The following is a 15303-nucleotide window of genomic DNA, read 5'->3' on the forward strand; positions in this document are numbered from 1 at the left end:
TCTCCCTTTTCTTTTCTGTCTGATTTCGAGTATTATCCACGTATGAATCTTCTCATGAGAAGTGTGGAAAGGTATTTAAAACTTTGCAGAGAAGAAACAAATATGAAGAAATTAAATTACATCTCCAAGGTCATAGAACTGAGATTAATATTTAGAGCAGAAGGAGAACTGATCAACACCTACATTATCTCCCTTTTCTTTTCTGGCTGATTTTGAGTATTATCCACATATGAATCTTCTCATGAGAAGTGTGGAAAACTTTGCAGAGAAGAAATAAATATGAAGAAATTAAATTACATCTCCAAGGTTACAAAGTCATAGAACTGAGATTAATATTTAGATTTTTTTCTCTTGGCATTGAGCTCCCATGATGAATTCTGAAGGACAGAGAACATAAATTCAATGTAGTCAAGCTGTCCTTGCACATAGAATAATTGGTCTGAATTGGATAAGCTGCCAGGGATTTAAAACTTGGCAGCTTAATTAGTTGCAACAAGGAAATGATAAACATGAAAGCGATCTTTACCTGGAGGTAACAAAGCAAGATTGTGGATGTGGAAAGGATTTGCACAAAGCAGTTAAACACAAAGACTGTTCTGTATCTGTCCTTTATTGGGTGTTTCCAAGTAACAATGATTTATTTCAGAGAGAAGGTAAAATGTATTTTCAAAAGGGACTCCTAAAAATATCTAGCATAGAATCTTTTTAGCTGTTTATTGACTTTGTGTTGAACTTTTCATTCAACTTTATCTAAAATTTTCTTTTATATGTATTTTCTAGCAGCTTCACTGAATTTTAAACACAAACTATATGTAAATACTATACATAAGACATAGCAGTAAATGGTGGCAGCAAGTTCTCTCCTATATGGTTAAGTCACATATAACTTTTGAAGAACACCATAAGATGCTCTGTATAAATTAGAATAGAATTTCCCTGTTGAACAGAAGTATACAGAGGGTAATACACTCCAGGGATTATCAAACAAATCTGATGTGCAGCATATGGTTCACAGATTAAAAGGTTCCTGTTCTGCACTGTTGAGAATCTAGCTCTATTACATTAGCCTTTAGCTCTGTATTACACGAGTCTTTGCAGTGCTTTATGTAGCTGTAGCAGTTTTGATGTGGTGCTTAAGCACTGTGTGCTGAAGAGAAAAGCAATGTGTTTGTTCCTTTCAACAGGTAGTGCATTCACAGCACACTGGAAATGTGTTGTAGTCCTCTGCTAGAGGTTTGTTTCATAGCTGCTGTAATGATAATTGTTCTTACCATTTATGAACAGCCACTGGTGCAGGTGTCACCAACTTTGCAGCACTGCTGAAATGTTTTTGCACTCACATAACAAATAAGAAAGTGCCAGCTAAAAGCTAAATCCTCGGAGGAGTGAGTAAATTCAGTTTCCTCAGGTAAAATTGCTGAAAGAAGCTCAGCTTCTGCAAGTGGTTCTCTAGTGGTGCTAAAAGCTTGCTCTGGGTCTTTACAGCTGATATATTTTTCTATTAAAGGTTTTGGACTGGGAATGATACTCCAGTTCTCACCTCTGCTGTAAGCAGAGCATCTCTACAAAGCCTAGTTAGGGCACAGAGTGAAACAGCATGGGTAGGAAGAGGTCTGATGGAATTCTGAGGCTAGAGCACCAAAAATTGAGACTGATGCTTTGTTTATTGGCAGAAAAGCAGAAATGCATAGTTGGGATGCTTGCAGATTCATTTTTAGTAAGTGAGAGGGAAAGAATGAAGCTATTCTGACAAGTTTTTACTGTTGAAACTGAAGAGGAAATTTCAAAAGCATCATCCAAGTGCTGCATTCGGGTAGATTAATCATTCAGACATCAGAAATTAAATCCTTTGGGGTTTTTGATAGTCATTTATATGCTACGTTAACATAAATCCTATGGTTTTACCCATCCTGAACATGAAATGAAAAAAATCTGTCTGCATTGGTGATTCCACAAGATTTCCACAAGAAATTTTTTGGGTCTGCTGTGATTTTTTTCCTTGCTTTGCTAGAACAGATGGGACAAAGGACAACAAAAAAAATTGTGGAATACAAGCAGACACTGTTGAATTAATATTCACGCTGCACATGTTTAAGTTTGCTGTGCAATTACGTTTGTTTTCTAAGCAAGGAGAATATACAAGTCTGTTGAGATCTTGATGATGTGCAGTGTATGTCTGAAATCTATCACAAGGGTAATATTTGATTGTATGAATATTAAAACCTGAGACTGGATTTAGAAATTTCAATTAAAGCACCACAAGTGAGTGGTGTGAATTTGAAAGACACTGAACACCTGCCATTTCTTAGAATTTAGGTCCAGAAAAATCTAAAAATATTAATTCCTGAATGCAGATTTAGAATGGTCAGTTGAGGTTGTCAAAATAGGATATTTTTTGCCAAAACCTGTACTCCTGAAACGGATTTCATCTGCCACCACAAATATGAGCTCAGATGGAGTCATTCCACAATTATCTTTTGAGTTTATTTTGTAAACAGTGCTGAAATTTTGGTAATATGGGTACATCTGTGCATTTAAGTCCAGGGAAGATTTTTGTGCCAGTTATTTCCCAGAATTTTTTTTGCTTTTTTTCTTTTTTTTTTTACACAGGACATATGCTTAAAATTGTTACTAGTAAGGGCACTGTGCCCAGCAGTGACTGCAGCTACAGTGTACTCCTGTGCACATATGCATGCTGCTATTCCTCATTGCTCATCGTGGAGTTTTCCCTGAATGAATGTGGGATTGGTGCCAATAGGTTTTTAAGTGGGGGTTTTTTTGTGTGTGTGTGGTGTGTGTGTGTTTCTGGTCCTGTAACAGGCTAATTAAGAATGGAATGAAAGTATATATTTAATGTAGCATGGTTAAAGAAGGCTTCCACCATTTATTCCAGCACCAGGTGTATGTGTTGGGGTCATCACAGGGCCTTTAGGGGCTCCTCCCTGCCTGTGCAGCAGTGCCAGAGCTGCTGTGGCTGCCTTGCTCTGTTTGGGCACTTCCACCCTGCCCCATGTGCCAGGGCCTTTCTCAGCCTCACCTTGCAGAAGAGCTTTTTCTCACTGAGTCTTTAACTGTTGGCCTTCTCAACCCTCCTGCCCTTTGTCCAGCCCTGTGTTCCTAGCAATGGAGTCTGAGATTGGTTGTTTTTTTTTTTCCCATTGGTTTTCTTTTCAGAAGGACAGTTTGTCATCTCAGTGGCTTTACTTGTGGTCAAATTACTTTTATCTGTTTTGCATCCTCTTGCCAGAAATGCAGTCCATTCTCTGGCCTGTTATGCTGTGCAAGAAAAACATTTTTAATGCAATGTCTTCTAATTAAAATTGAAAAGCATAGAATCACACAATGGTTTGGATTGGAAGGGACCATAAAGACCACCCAGCTGCAACCCTCTGCCATGGGCAGGGACACCTTCCCCTAGACCAGGCTGCTCAAAGCTCCACCCAACCTGGCCTTGAACACTTCCAGGGATGGGGTGTCCACAGCTTCTCTGGGCAGCTCTTCCACTGCCACACCACCCTCACAGGAAGGAATTTGATCCTAATATCTAATCTAAACCTACCACTTAAGATCCCGTTGCTCTAAGCATGCTCCTGGCTCTTTTGAGACTGTCTACAACAGTCCCATTGTTTGCTGCTGGCCTTGGCTTTATACACAGGGGCTAGCTTGATTTTATTTCCTTTTTTTTTTTTTTTTTAGTGCTCTGTACATTCTGCAAGTCTGTTGATTTTAATGAGGACTGATTTCATTTTTTGGGATCCCAGAGAACTTACAGCAGGCATTAGAATACCCTGGAATATTAAACCTAATTTAAATTTAACTGAAATTGTCTGAATAAATGAATAATTGAACAAGGTATGTTTTGTGAAACACCTGGGGGATTTTCTTTCCCTGCTTTTATACTCAGTAATTTGCAGACAGCACTTATCTGCATTGAGGCTCTGGAGTGTCATTATTCTGCTGCAGGTAGTACTGGTGGATAGCTGTGACTAGAATAGTCATTCTTCTTCCTCCTCTTTCCCAAAAGCCCCAGTGGTCTCCATTTATAAAACAGGGATGGCAGTGGTGATTTTCTTTCGTAAAGGTTCTGATGAAGAGTTAGGCACTCATATATTGAGTAAAAGCACTAAAGACAAGGTGGAAAAGTTGATATTACTTTGCTTTTTGTTGCAGTGCAAAACATACAAGTGTTATGGACTCTGACCTATTTTTAATGTGCTGGAAACTGATCTCTGTTTTAGGAAGAGGAGGATGATAAAGACTTTGTTCCTTCCAGTGCTTTCTTTTAATCTTCAGCTCTGCCTATTATTTTTCAGTTTACCTGTTCAATAAGTTCAACCTATCTCTTCTACAGATTTTAACTGCAGAGATCTCAATCCTCTAAAGGTTTTTAATCCCTGTCAAACACTGCTAAAATTATTTTGCTTAACAGCTGTAGAGTTTAGTCTGGACACTAAAAAAATCCTGTGTTTTATTAATTGCCATAATTATATGGTAATTTTTAAATCATTTTCATGTACCTTATACATGAATAACACATGCTGAATCAGAGAACATATTGGATGTATATAGTTATCTGTCAAGCAGTACTAAACTCGGTGTTTGTATTACCATAATATATTGATTGTAATAAGTGATATTCACTGTGTCATTTCAGTCTGTGCTGAAAGCATTTATAACACAGTACATTGTTACTGCCAGACAGGGAATTTGAAGATTTAATTTAGTTTAAGTGTATAGTGGCAGCTCCCCAGTTTGCCTCGCAGGTACTGATTCTGAAAAATCCATTACAGACGTAGGGATGATATGGCAGCCTTTTCCTTGAAGAGCTCCTCAGGTTTCTTTTCTCAGGTAAAGAGAGCCTTAGATTTATTCATTACTTTTACAGGAGTTATAAATTCTGTCCAAAAAGGCTGAAATCCTGAGGCAGAAACTTTTTTAGAGTGGACTTTGTGCTTAGTGGGCTGGAGCAGCATCTTGTGGAAGATGGGGACACTCAGAGCAGTGATGGCACCTTATGGACAAACACTGATTTTCCCTGGCAGCTGGAGTGGTGGGCAGCTTCTCTGCTGCTGAAGATGCCACGCTGGGAACCCTGCTGCATCCTGTAAGATCTGCCTGTAAGATCTGCTTGAAGGGAGGAAATTATCCTTTTCTTTGAACATTCGACATTGTTACTTTTAGAACAGCCTGACTCATTAAAGGAAAAAGGGGAGGGAAAGTGGTTTTGGGTGCTTCATTTCCTTCAAAACTGTGCATTTTCAGCGACTAGTCAAACGATTAGTCTGAGGAGGCTTGAATGTGGATGTGTTTTTGGGTTTATTTTTCTTCAATGTACTGCAGCTTTTGATATAACAATCCATAATGTTGAATTTCTTGATAATTTTGACATCCACAGAAATCAACAATATTAAAAATCTTTCTGTATATATCCAACTCAGTTATTTTGTGTGGCTTTGTATTTGCATGTATTTAATTGCTTTCTAAGATACGGTATTTGCTTAAAAATTCCAAGGATTCACATGTGTTTTAAAGTTTCTTTACATTTTAGAAAATAAACTAGGATTGCACAACTTTGTTACTGAAGCTGTATTCCCTGCAGGACTTGCAGTATTGGCTGTGTTTGTATAATATCACAATTTAACCTTTTCCTACCACATAGTTTTTTTCTCTTGTCAGGAAAAACTTGAAAAGACTGATGTTTTGTTACATTAATATACAGGCAGGGCTGCACAGACTTGTATAAAAAAATGAGTATACTAAAACAGGTGAACATAAGCAAATATATTTAGTAGTTGTTACAATCTATGTAAGTGCGCTTTTAAATTTTGGAAATTAAGTTGCTATGCCGTAGTAACTATGAACATCACTGCTCAACACCCAGGCTTTGGCAGCTTGGCATTTGGATTTGCAGATTTTAAAGTTCCCTGGTTTATTTTCCACAGAAATGAAATATGCTGTTTATTTATGGATAAACAGCAAGCTTCTATTTGAAAATATATAACCTGTGAGTGCAATAAGCAACCAGAAGGAATGATGGGGGCAAAAGGTGCATGTTTGTAGGGATTTGGCAGTAGACATCTACATGTTTTTATGTGATTCCTTATTCTTTGCTTTTATTTACTGTATAGACAGTACATTATACATTGCTGCTGACAACTGGCAATTTCTGACTTCCCAGTAGAATTGGATTTTAAGAAGAATTAGATGTGTGGAGTTAAATTTGGCTTCCTGAAACCTTGTCTGGTGGAAGTAAATAGGAGTTTCATAGTAGGTGTCAGCACCAACACTTGACATTTGTTATTTTCCTACCCTTATGCAGAAAAATAAATATGTATTGGGAAATCAGAGACTGGGTCATTTTGGTGGGTGAAACAGTGCAGCACTATGTAAGTTTTGACAGGCAGTTAGCAATTTAATTTAGAGTGCCTTAGGACACGAGGATTTGTTAATGTTTTGATGTCTGTCCTTCATGAATCTTCCCTCCCTAAGAAGCTTGCTGGGATCTCAAGTGTGCAGCCCTTGGGCAGGAGCTGAGCCTGGATGGGTCACTGCAGCCTCTGAGGGTGGGCAGAGACCGAGCCTGGCTCAAGAGCACGGGGAGCCATGGGGCCTCAGTCCCAGCAGGCTCGCTCTGGAGGCCCTGGCTGGTTGTGAAGGCATTGCCTCACATGGCTGCACTGGGGAAAAGGAGCTGAGCAAGGGGGAATCTCAGTGCCTTGTGGGTGAGAGGGTAACATCCAGCATAGTCATGGTCAGCTACAGGTGGTACTGTCTCAAATGGTGTCTCGGCATATTGCCCCGTCATGGGTTGTTGATTTGAAGTAAAAAGCAGAATGTGCTTGGAATAGAGCAATGGGAGCTGCTGATATTCCTGAGGGTAGCACATTCCTGGCATTAAGGCAACAAGGGGACATAAAGCAAGCTACATATTTGATGCAGTTGGTTTGAGGGGAGGCTCTCTGGGGAGTCCCCGGGGGGCCCCTAAGCTGAGTGTTGGCTGGCAGCAGCAGGCAGGCAAGGAAACTCCACATGGCTTCTGAGGGTGCTGATTCTGAGGGTTTATTGGGGGTCCCACCCCCAGGAACAACACAGTTACTGAGGGAGAAGGGGGGAAGGAAGAGGGAGATGGGGAGAGAAGGGCCAAGAGGAATCTCGTCTCCCTCGCACACCTTAACAGGGAAATTCAAAGTGGGTGCACAATAAGACTTGGGCGAATGGGATTACAGATACATGAGACTTCAGGGGAGGAACACAGGCTAGGAACAACTCGTACATTTTGGAGGGGTGAGACAGAGCATACCATTTAACTAAAATGCAACCCCGCACATATTGACCAGAGACAAAAAGAAGCTTTGACATTCTTGATGGTTAATCCTGTGTGATAGCCTGTTGACTGCAAGGTGTTTGAGGGCTTGAGTATTCAGTATTTCAGTCAGCACAAATTAATAGAAGCTGAAAAGTGCGTCTACAGCATCAACAAAAGTACTCATGTTTCTTTGGGCATTTATTTAGCTCTCCCTGAGAACATGGGCACAAAGTCTGTGTTCATTTGATTGCTGTGAAAAATGGTAGAAGGCTTCCACTCCCCTCCCTTTTCATTTTACTCAGTTCAATTTTTTATGAGTTATTGTTTGTGTGGAACAATTGATTTCATTTAGAAAGAAGTAGAACATTCTGTCAAATGCTCCTGTTGGGTGCAGATTCACATCCCTGCAGTGTGGTGCTAAGGCATTTCATAGCAATCATTTTTTGGTTAAGTCAAAAGTAATGCCATGGAGAGGGTTTTGTGCATCTCAGTGGCACTGAAATAAGACTGCAAAACCTAAAACCAAGAGGATGCAAGTGTCACTTGCAACATGTTGGATGCTGTAGATTCGTTCTGTATGACCTTTAAGAGGACTGAAAATCTATTTGATTTTGAGCTGTCTTTCCCTAGACAATATACAGACTGATGAAATCCTAAAAAGAGCATAAAACAATGGATGAATATGAAAGGCAGATTAATTTAAATTAAAAATGAAAACCCCATTTGTAGCAGAATATGATTGACCGTTGAAAATATAAACAGCCAAGAGAATGGCAGTTCATCTCTTGATGTCCTCCAGTCAAAACTTTAGTCAGGTGCAAGTTATGCCTTTGTTATGCCTGATTTCCCAGGGTGATTGTGTGTCAGTCTTCAACTGCATTATGCAAGAGGTCACACTTGATATTTGTTATCATCTTTTTCAAACTGAATCAGAAACTATAACATGAGCCAAATTGAAATAAACAGTGTTATTTGTTTCTCCCTCCCTTCACAGGTACTACAGTGCTACCATTTTGCAGATGTCAGGAGTGGAAGATGACAGGCTTGCAATCTGGCTGGCTGCACTGACAGCATTTATAAACTTTATTTTTACTCTTGTGGGAGTCTGGCTTGTTGAAAGAATGGGTCGACGGAAACTTACACTTGGTAGCTTAACAGGTGAGTGTTTCATTAGTGTATTACATTTTCCTCATAATTATTACTTAAAAGAAAATAAAATTTCAAGTGCAGTTTTTTCAAAGTAGTCCTCTTTAAAATTACAGTGTTGATGTCATCTCTGAAACCTTATAGGTTTTCAAGTCTATTAATAAAATACCACAGCTAGAGGCTAATTTAAAAGTGTCAGCCAGTTATTTTTTCAGGTGACTTTCTCCTTGAAGCCATGTTTTACAATGTTTTCATTTAGCCCTTTTTTCCAGTTTAAGGAATCAAATGCCTGGAACATCACAAGTAGTTAGTTTTTAAATCTCATCTATAATTTTGGGCTTATTAACTGGAATTCAGAACCATCTGATGAAGGTGCACCAGAGAAAGCATACTGCATAGTCCTTGCAGCATTTTGTAAAAAGTAATGCAGTTCTCTGCACAGAGACAGTACAGTAAATACCTTACATACATTAATCTGATTTTAATTCACCTCCAGTATGAGATACACAAAGACAGAATTGTGGTTTTGTACATTTTGTCCAAATACTCAAGCACCATAACTCATCACATAATCTCTTCTTGAAAGCAGAGAAAGGCAGAGCAAGCAGCCTTCCTATGTTGCATGTGTCCTGTTAGGATGGTAATTCCCTGCTTGTTCCTGCCTTCTGTGCTCGTTTTTGCTGAAGTGATCTGTGACCAAACTTGCCTCTGGCTGAATGTCTGGAAGCTTCAGATGTTTCCAAGAACAGGGTTTTGTAGAGAGAAACTGTTCCTGCTCCTCTTGAAATAGTGTTCACAAGTGTTTAGCTATAAAGGTTTAATGTCTTCATATTTTGTTCTGCTGTTGTTGTCAAGGATCCAAATTTCTAGTTAGTGCAGCACAGCAGAGAGGGACACCAGCTGCCATGTCACTGGATGTGCAATTCCCAGCTCTCAGCTGAGCTAATCTACACTTGAGTATTTGAATGTGTTTATATAGGCAGAGCAGCAACAACACAGTGACTCAAAGCATGTGTCTCACATTTTAAAGATATGAAGAAAAATCTCAAATTGCTACTTTTAGTCTGTTCCACATCAGTTACAATACATCTCCCTTAAATGTCCTTCTGTGCCTCAAGACAGTCTGTTGTCTTGTCTTTCTGTGGCATGGATCTCTCCAGGCCTTGCACTGACACTTCTGATTCTTGGGTGCTGCCTCTCCTTTAATGCCTAGTGAAACAGAGGATTTATTGATTGATTGATTGATTGATTGATTTTTTTATTTGGCCCCAATAATTTTATAAGTCTGGCCAGCCCCCTCAAAGAGTTTATTGCTTATCTAGACCCAGCTGTATAGCTGTGATAACCAACATGGACTTTTCATATTACCAGAACTCTTTGCTTTTTGGCTCTGCTTAACATATTCAAAGGTTGTACATCTGAAATGTAGATATAAATGTCTTACAATGCATGTTAGTCATGGATCACAGGAGGGTATTGCAATAAGACAGAATTAACAATGGAGCATAATGCATTTAAAGAGTTATTTGTTAATGATGTTTGGACACAAAGTAATTGTTTAGTAAAAATGATCTTTTTTTGTGGCTGGTTCCTGGCTGCCTGTCTGCAGCATCACTTGAGCCAAACCCTAATGCTTGCTGTGGTTTTATCCTACAGTCCCTCCTTAAGGATAATACAAATAATGACAGTTATGAAATCGTACATCATCCCTCTGTACTAGTTAGAATTTTGTCATGCAACATTTGATTTAGGTAGTGGTGGATACGATGTGTTTTCCTTAGCAAGAGGGCTGTGTAATAGAATGATAATTACTAAATCTACTGATGGATTTGTTTTCCATGTTGAGTTTTCTCTCGGGGTAAACATATCTTACTGCTCTATTTTGGTTTGCATTTCTAAGGACATTACAATTTACACTGAGTTATTGCTGGCAGCTTCTCTGGTCTTTGGGGAAGCCAGGTATGCCCCAGTCTCCCACTGCATAAAATGAAGATAAAACTGCTGCTTTTGCCTGCTGCTGCAAGGATGTGGGGCTTTTTTTTTTTTTAAATAAAGCCTAATTGATTATATGTTTATTAGATAAAAACCTACAAGTATAATCAGAGTAACATGAATACTTTGATTAAAAGCCAATATGCTGTAATTTAATTTTGTAATCTTGTGCAACTTTTCCTCAACATGGAAAACATTTGGCAGAGATATTTTAGATTTCATTATGTCTTTATAATTCTCAAAATATTAGAAACTTTTGAAAAATGGAGCCTTTCAGATGACATTATGAAAAATTATAGTAAATTTCTGGAAAAAATATCCCACTGTTTTAGTTCTCTTTACTAAATTACTGATTTGTCTCAGTTTCCTGCCCGTTTTATATCTTTCTTTATCTTATCTGTATAATTTCTTTATCTTTCTTCTGCTCTTTTTCTTTAGTTAATTTCTTTCTTTAAAGCTGTTAGTTGGAAAACATGCAGAAACTCTGACAAGTGTATTATTCATTTTATTTGTGTTTTCTTCTTTCCCTTCAGAAATTGTCAATTTGAAAGGTACTTGGGCATTGTACAATTTGTATCTCTTAGCAGCGGGGGTCTAAAATATCTTCAGGATATTTCCTTTTTCTTTTTCCCACCTGAGCTAATGATGTACAGTGATTGTTTAGTTTTGTTCATCAGAGAAAAATGTCCAGAGAATGAAAACATTAAACTTCCTTTGTCGAATTTACATATTCAGTACTTTTCCAAAGAAACAAGATACTTACAGAGACACTGGAAGTGGGTGTTAGTGCATTTGGTTGACTTAAAAGACAGAGCATATTTAGAAAACATAAAGATTATAGACCCTTTCTAAATATATTTGCTGTCTGGTTTATGGTATTTTGAAAGTACAGGACATCTAGTGCAATATGCAGCCTGAAAACTGGGATTATTAGTGTACCTACCAGCCATAGCTAGAAGAGAGCCAAGTATGGAATATCTAATGGTGGGAAGGTGCTTTCTGCACAACTAGTTTGTGACTGAGTTTAAACTCTTAATTACCTCAGTTCAGGCCAATGTGTGGTCCAGCCATTCCTGCCTATTGGCTGCTGCACAGGCATATTCACAGACAACATTATTATGTAAATGTTATAAATGTTCAGATGTTATTTATATCTGTGAGAAAGGTTTTCACATACTTTGGTGTGTTTTTTCACATACTTTTTTCACATACTTCTGGTATGTTTGCCAGCTAGGAAACTTCTATGCAACACAGATCTCAATGTGTCATCGAGTAGCAAGAGGTAAAGTTTTATAAGTCTGAGTTTGAGGCAGTTGCAGTAGTATCATAAGTAGTGAGGTTTATCAATTTTCATTAAAATGATACAGTATGTTGTGTCTGTGGCAAATAATATGAGGTATGTTCCAGTAATGGTCGGTTGCACAAAATGTGAATCTTTTTTGTCATCTTCCACTTGTCATTTTGTCCAGCTTGTGTACAAGGTATTTGTTGGGAAAATGGAAGCAAAAAGATGGGAGGGGACTTTTTCCCAGCAGATGTTATGTGTGCTCTTTGAAACAAGATATGTTGCACTTTTTTGATGGCGTTCTTATGAAAAGTCAGATTTCCCTAGTTTCACAAAGAGAAGTAGAGTCAATGAAAAAGCTGGTGCTACTTTCTGTTTTACAGAAAACCTGCAAGGCTGGGTGTGGGAGTGGAGATAAGTATGGTGATTTCAAAGCCACTAATAAATTTTAACTTTGCAACATTATTTTGAACACCAAAAATAATAATACCTGTTCATTCAAGCAGTCATCAATTCGACAGATTAAAAGAGTCTCAACCTACTAATTTAGTATCTGGACATGAAAGCTGGTGCACTTGACTTTAATATCTAACCTAATTTAGGATGTGGGTGTAGCAAAGGGTATTTTTCTAAGGTTCTCATCACAACTCCTTAGGGAATGCTGTATGCACAGCGATGGGGAGCCTTGCTTTCCCAAGCAGAGTTCAGTTCAATAGAGAACTATTTCATGTGCTCTGGAGAAAAGTGTCACATTGTTCTTTATCTGTATTTTTAGGTACTGCTGTAGCACTCATTATCCTAGCTTCGGGATTTTTGCTATCAGCTCAGGTCTCGCCAAGAATCACACTTAATCCAACAGATCCTTCACATCAAAACTCTACCTGCACAAAATACAGGTGAGATTTCATGGTCATTCATCCAATCTTCTTGAAGATTGTTTCCAATTAATTTTTACAACCTAGTGTGAGTAATAGACAATTATTCACAAAGCCTAGTACAAGGAACTAAACTAGACAGCTAAATTTAAAATCCTAACTTCCCTCTGTACAGAAAATGAGACTTTTTGATTAAATTCTCTGAGTATTCCTTTGAAATTTCTTGGACTAAGTAAGGTGGTTAAGTGGCAAATTCCACATGTGCCTCTTCTAATATATCACATCTGCTACAAGTTACAGTGTACACAATGTCAGGAATATTTCATAAGGCATTTATAAAAATGCTTGCTGTTATTCATCAGCTTGTCATGTATAGCAGCTATAAACTCTTCAAGAAGATGGGTTCCTTGCCTCTTGTTTTCCTGAGCAGGGAGAATTAATGTTCAGATAATTGCATACCAACAAACAATTATAATATATGTGCGGGCTTTGACTGATTTTCCATATGCAGTCATAGTTTGAAATAACATTAATTCTGGGGGTCTAAGAATGTGTCATTTTTTGTATTCTTTGGGGTTTATTCACATGTGAGTGCTCTTATGTTCATTTAGCTGACAGACTAGAAAATTCCTTATTCAGAGAAGACTAGTTCAATGGCTGAAGAAAGTCTTAATTATGTTCAAAATCTGTCTTTTGGTAGTAGAACTAAATATCAAGAAATGAGAGGTACACTTCTGGTTTTGTAGTGATATTGGCTAGAAATAGGGTACATGGCTTTTCTTATGCCAGAGCAATGTCTTAGGTGAAAGATTCTGAGGATCTGAAGATTTATAGAAAACTGGGGAGGGGATGGAGGGTCTTCACTGAGTGTAAACAGTTATAAATAAACACAACACAGGATACTACCAGATATAATGATCCCTGTATTGAAAGTGTATATTTTTACTTGTTTTCTACTGCAGAGTCAGCTATAATTTGCAATTTTTGAGATGGGCCTGTCTAAAAAATGGCGAGTAGTCTGGTTAAAAGAGGTAAATGGGAAAGATGCTCTCCTTTTGGGACCAGATTGCCCTAAAATAAAAATGTGAGAAGGATTTGCCTAGTACTTCAGCTAACTGTTTGGAAAGGATGTCTGCAGAGAGGAGATGCACCCTTTGCAGAACTCATAATTTGTTATTTAATAAAGCTAGATGGTTAATGTAACCTGAAACCATATAAAATTCATGTACAGGAAATATGGCCAGTCCTACTTCAAAACAAAAGAAAAATATTCAACAGAATTTTCATGTTCGAGTTAACATCAGCCAGTCAGGAAGGAAATTTTCATGGCTTTTATGGTGTGCACTTCTGGGCAAAAGCATGAAAAATTAAAGCAGATAGTTCTCGTAAAGGCATGTTACTTCATGAATTATTGGAATACTTGTAATCTGTTGTGATTTCTGTTTCTGATGTGAAGTGGGCAAAAGCAGATAAGATAAAAATTCAAAGGTTCTGGGAAAAAAGCAATAAAATAATTAAATCTTTTCATTTGAGAGTATTTTAAAATAGAAGGAGATCTCTATGTTTAAAGCTCAAAGTGAATGGAGGGGGAAATAATGAGCAACATATGGGAAAGCTTTAGGTGCTTCTATTTTAATCCTATGCTATACTTGAGTAGAGAGACACAAAAGCCAGGAGAGCTGAAAATAATAAATGGATGCATTTGCCCACAAAGCACAATTAGGCTACAGCATCCAGTATTTAAAAGGTTTGTACAAAAAAAGTAGGGATTGATATGCCTAATAATAACTTTCACACTTGTGTACCTAAAACTGTATAAATTTTTATGCCTCAAAACATCACCAAACTGTGATCCAGATGGAGCCAAAGGAAGAATTCCTTCAGCATCATGAATATTAGTACAAATTATTTCTGAAGGGTATGACATACAAGCATATATTCGACTTGGAAAAGTGGCTGTTTAAGATCCAATTGTGCCTGCTTTCTGTGCACATTGTCAATAAGCTGGATGAAGTATAAAATATTGGTTTTGTCATGAGAAAGTAGATGGTGTTTTTGGCATTCCACTTGAGTTAGGAGTACTTCAGCATAACATGCATGGTCTTGGAAGGAAGAGGAGATGGGGACTGCAAACCAGAGAAAAGCTGAAGGCTGAGCTTTGTGACTCACCTCTTTCTCCTTTTTGGTCTTGGAAGTATTTCCCATGGTAGTTATAAAGTTGAATCAAAAAGATTCCCAAATCTAAGGCTTTGGAAGTAAAAGTCTACCTTCTATAACATCAATGTTGCATATTTTCTTTGCTACTCTAAGAATAATGGCTTTACTGTACAGATGCCCACAGTGCAGGGCAGCAAGTGTTGCTGTAGAGACAGTTACAAACAGAAAATCCAATCAAAGTAAAAGGAAGTAAATGATTGGCAGTGGTCCCTTGCTCCTTAACCCATATTTTAGCTTGTCCTAGTAAAATCGCTGGTGTCTCAGATTGCTTAGCATTGTATCTTGCAAGTCTTCAAGAGGTCTCAGAAAGGTTGGGGAAAGCAAAAGGCAGCAGGACTTCAGAAGATGAACACAAAATGCCATCTCCCTGTAACTGCTTTAAGTACATGCCTGCACAAATGCAGTTTGTGGGGACACAATGCTTCTCTGAGCTGAGGTAAACTTAAAGTCTAAACCTGTTTGCAGCTTGGGCATTTCAGAGT

At 38.1% G+C, this 15303-nt stretch overlaps 1 protein-coding gene across 3 annotated transcripts in view; it reads left to right on the forward strand.

Annotated features, from left to right (window-relative positions):
• SLC2A13 (solute carrier family 2 member 13) overlaps positions 1–15303 on the forward strand; it is a 153765-nt gene that overhangs the window by 87843 nt on the left and 50619 nt on the right. For all 3 annotated transcript variants that reach the window (XM_039700496.1, XM_039700497.1, XM_039700495.1), the window contains 2 exons: positions 8301–8464; positions 12505–12625. In XM_039700496.1, the coding sequence (XP_039556430.1) occupies positions 8301–8464; positions 12505–12625 (285 nt within the window). The remainder of the gene's footprint in view (positions 1–8300; positions 8465–12504; positions 12626–15303) is intronic.

Source organism: Passer montanus, unplaced genomic scaffold (assembly GCF_014805655.1).
Source record: "Passer montanus isolate IOZ18808 unplaced genomic scaffold, ASM1480565v1 scaffold141, whole genome shotgun sequence".
Lineage (NCBI taxonomy): Eukaryota > Metazoa > Chordata > Aves > Passeriformes > Passeridae > Passer > Passer montanus.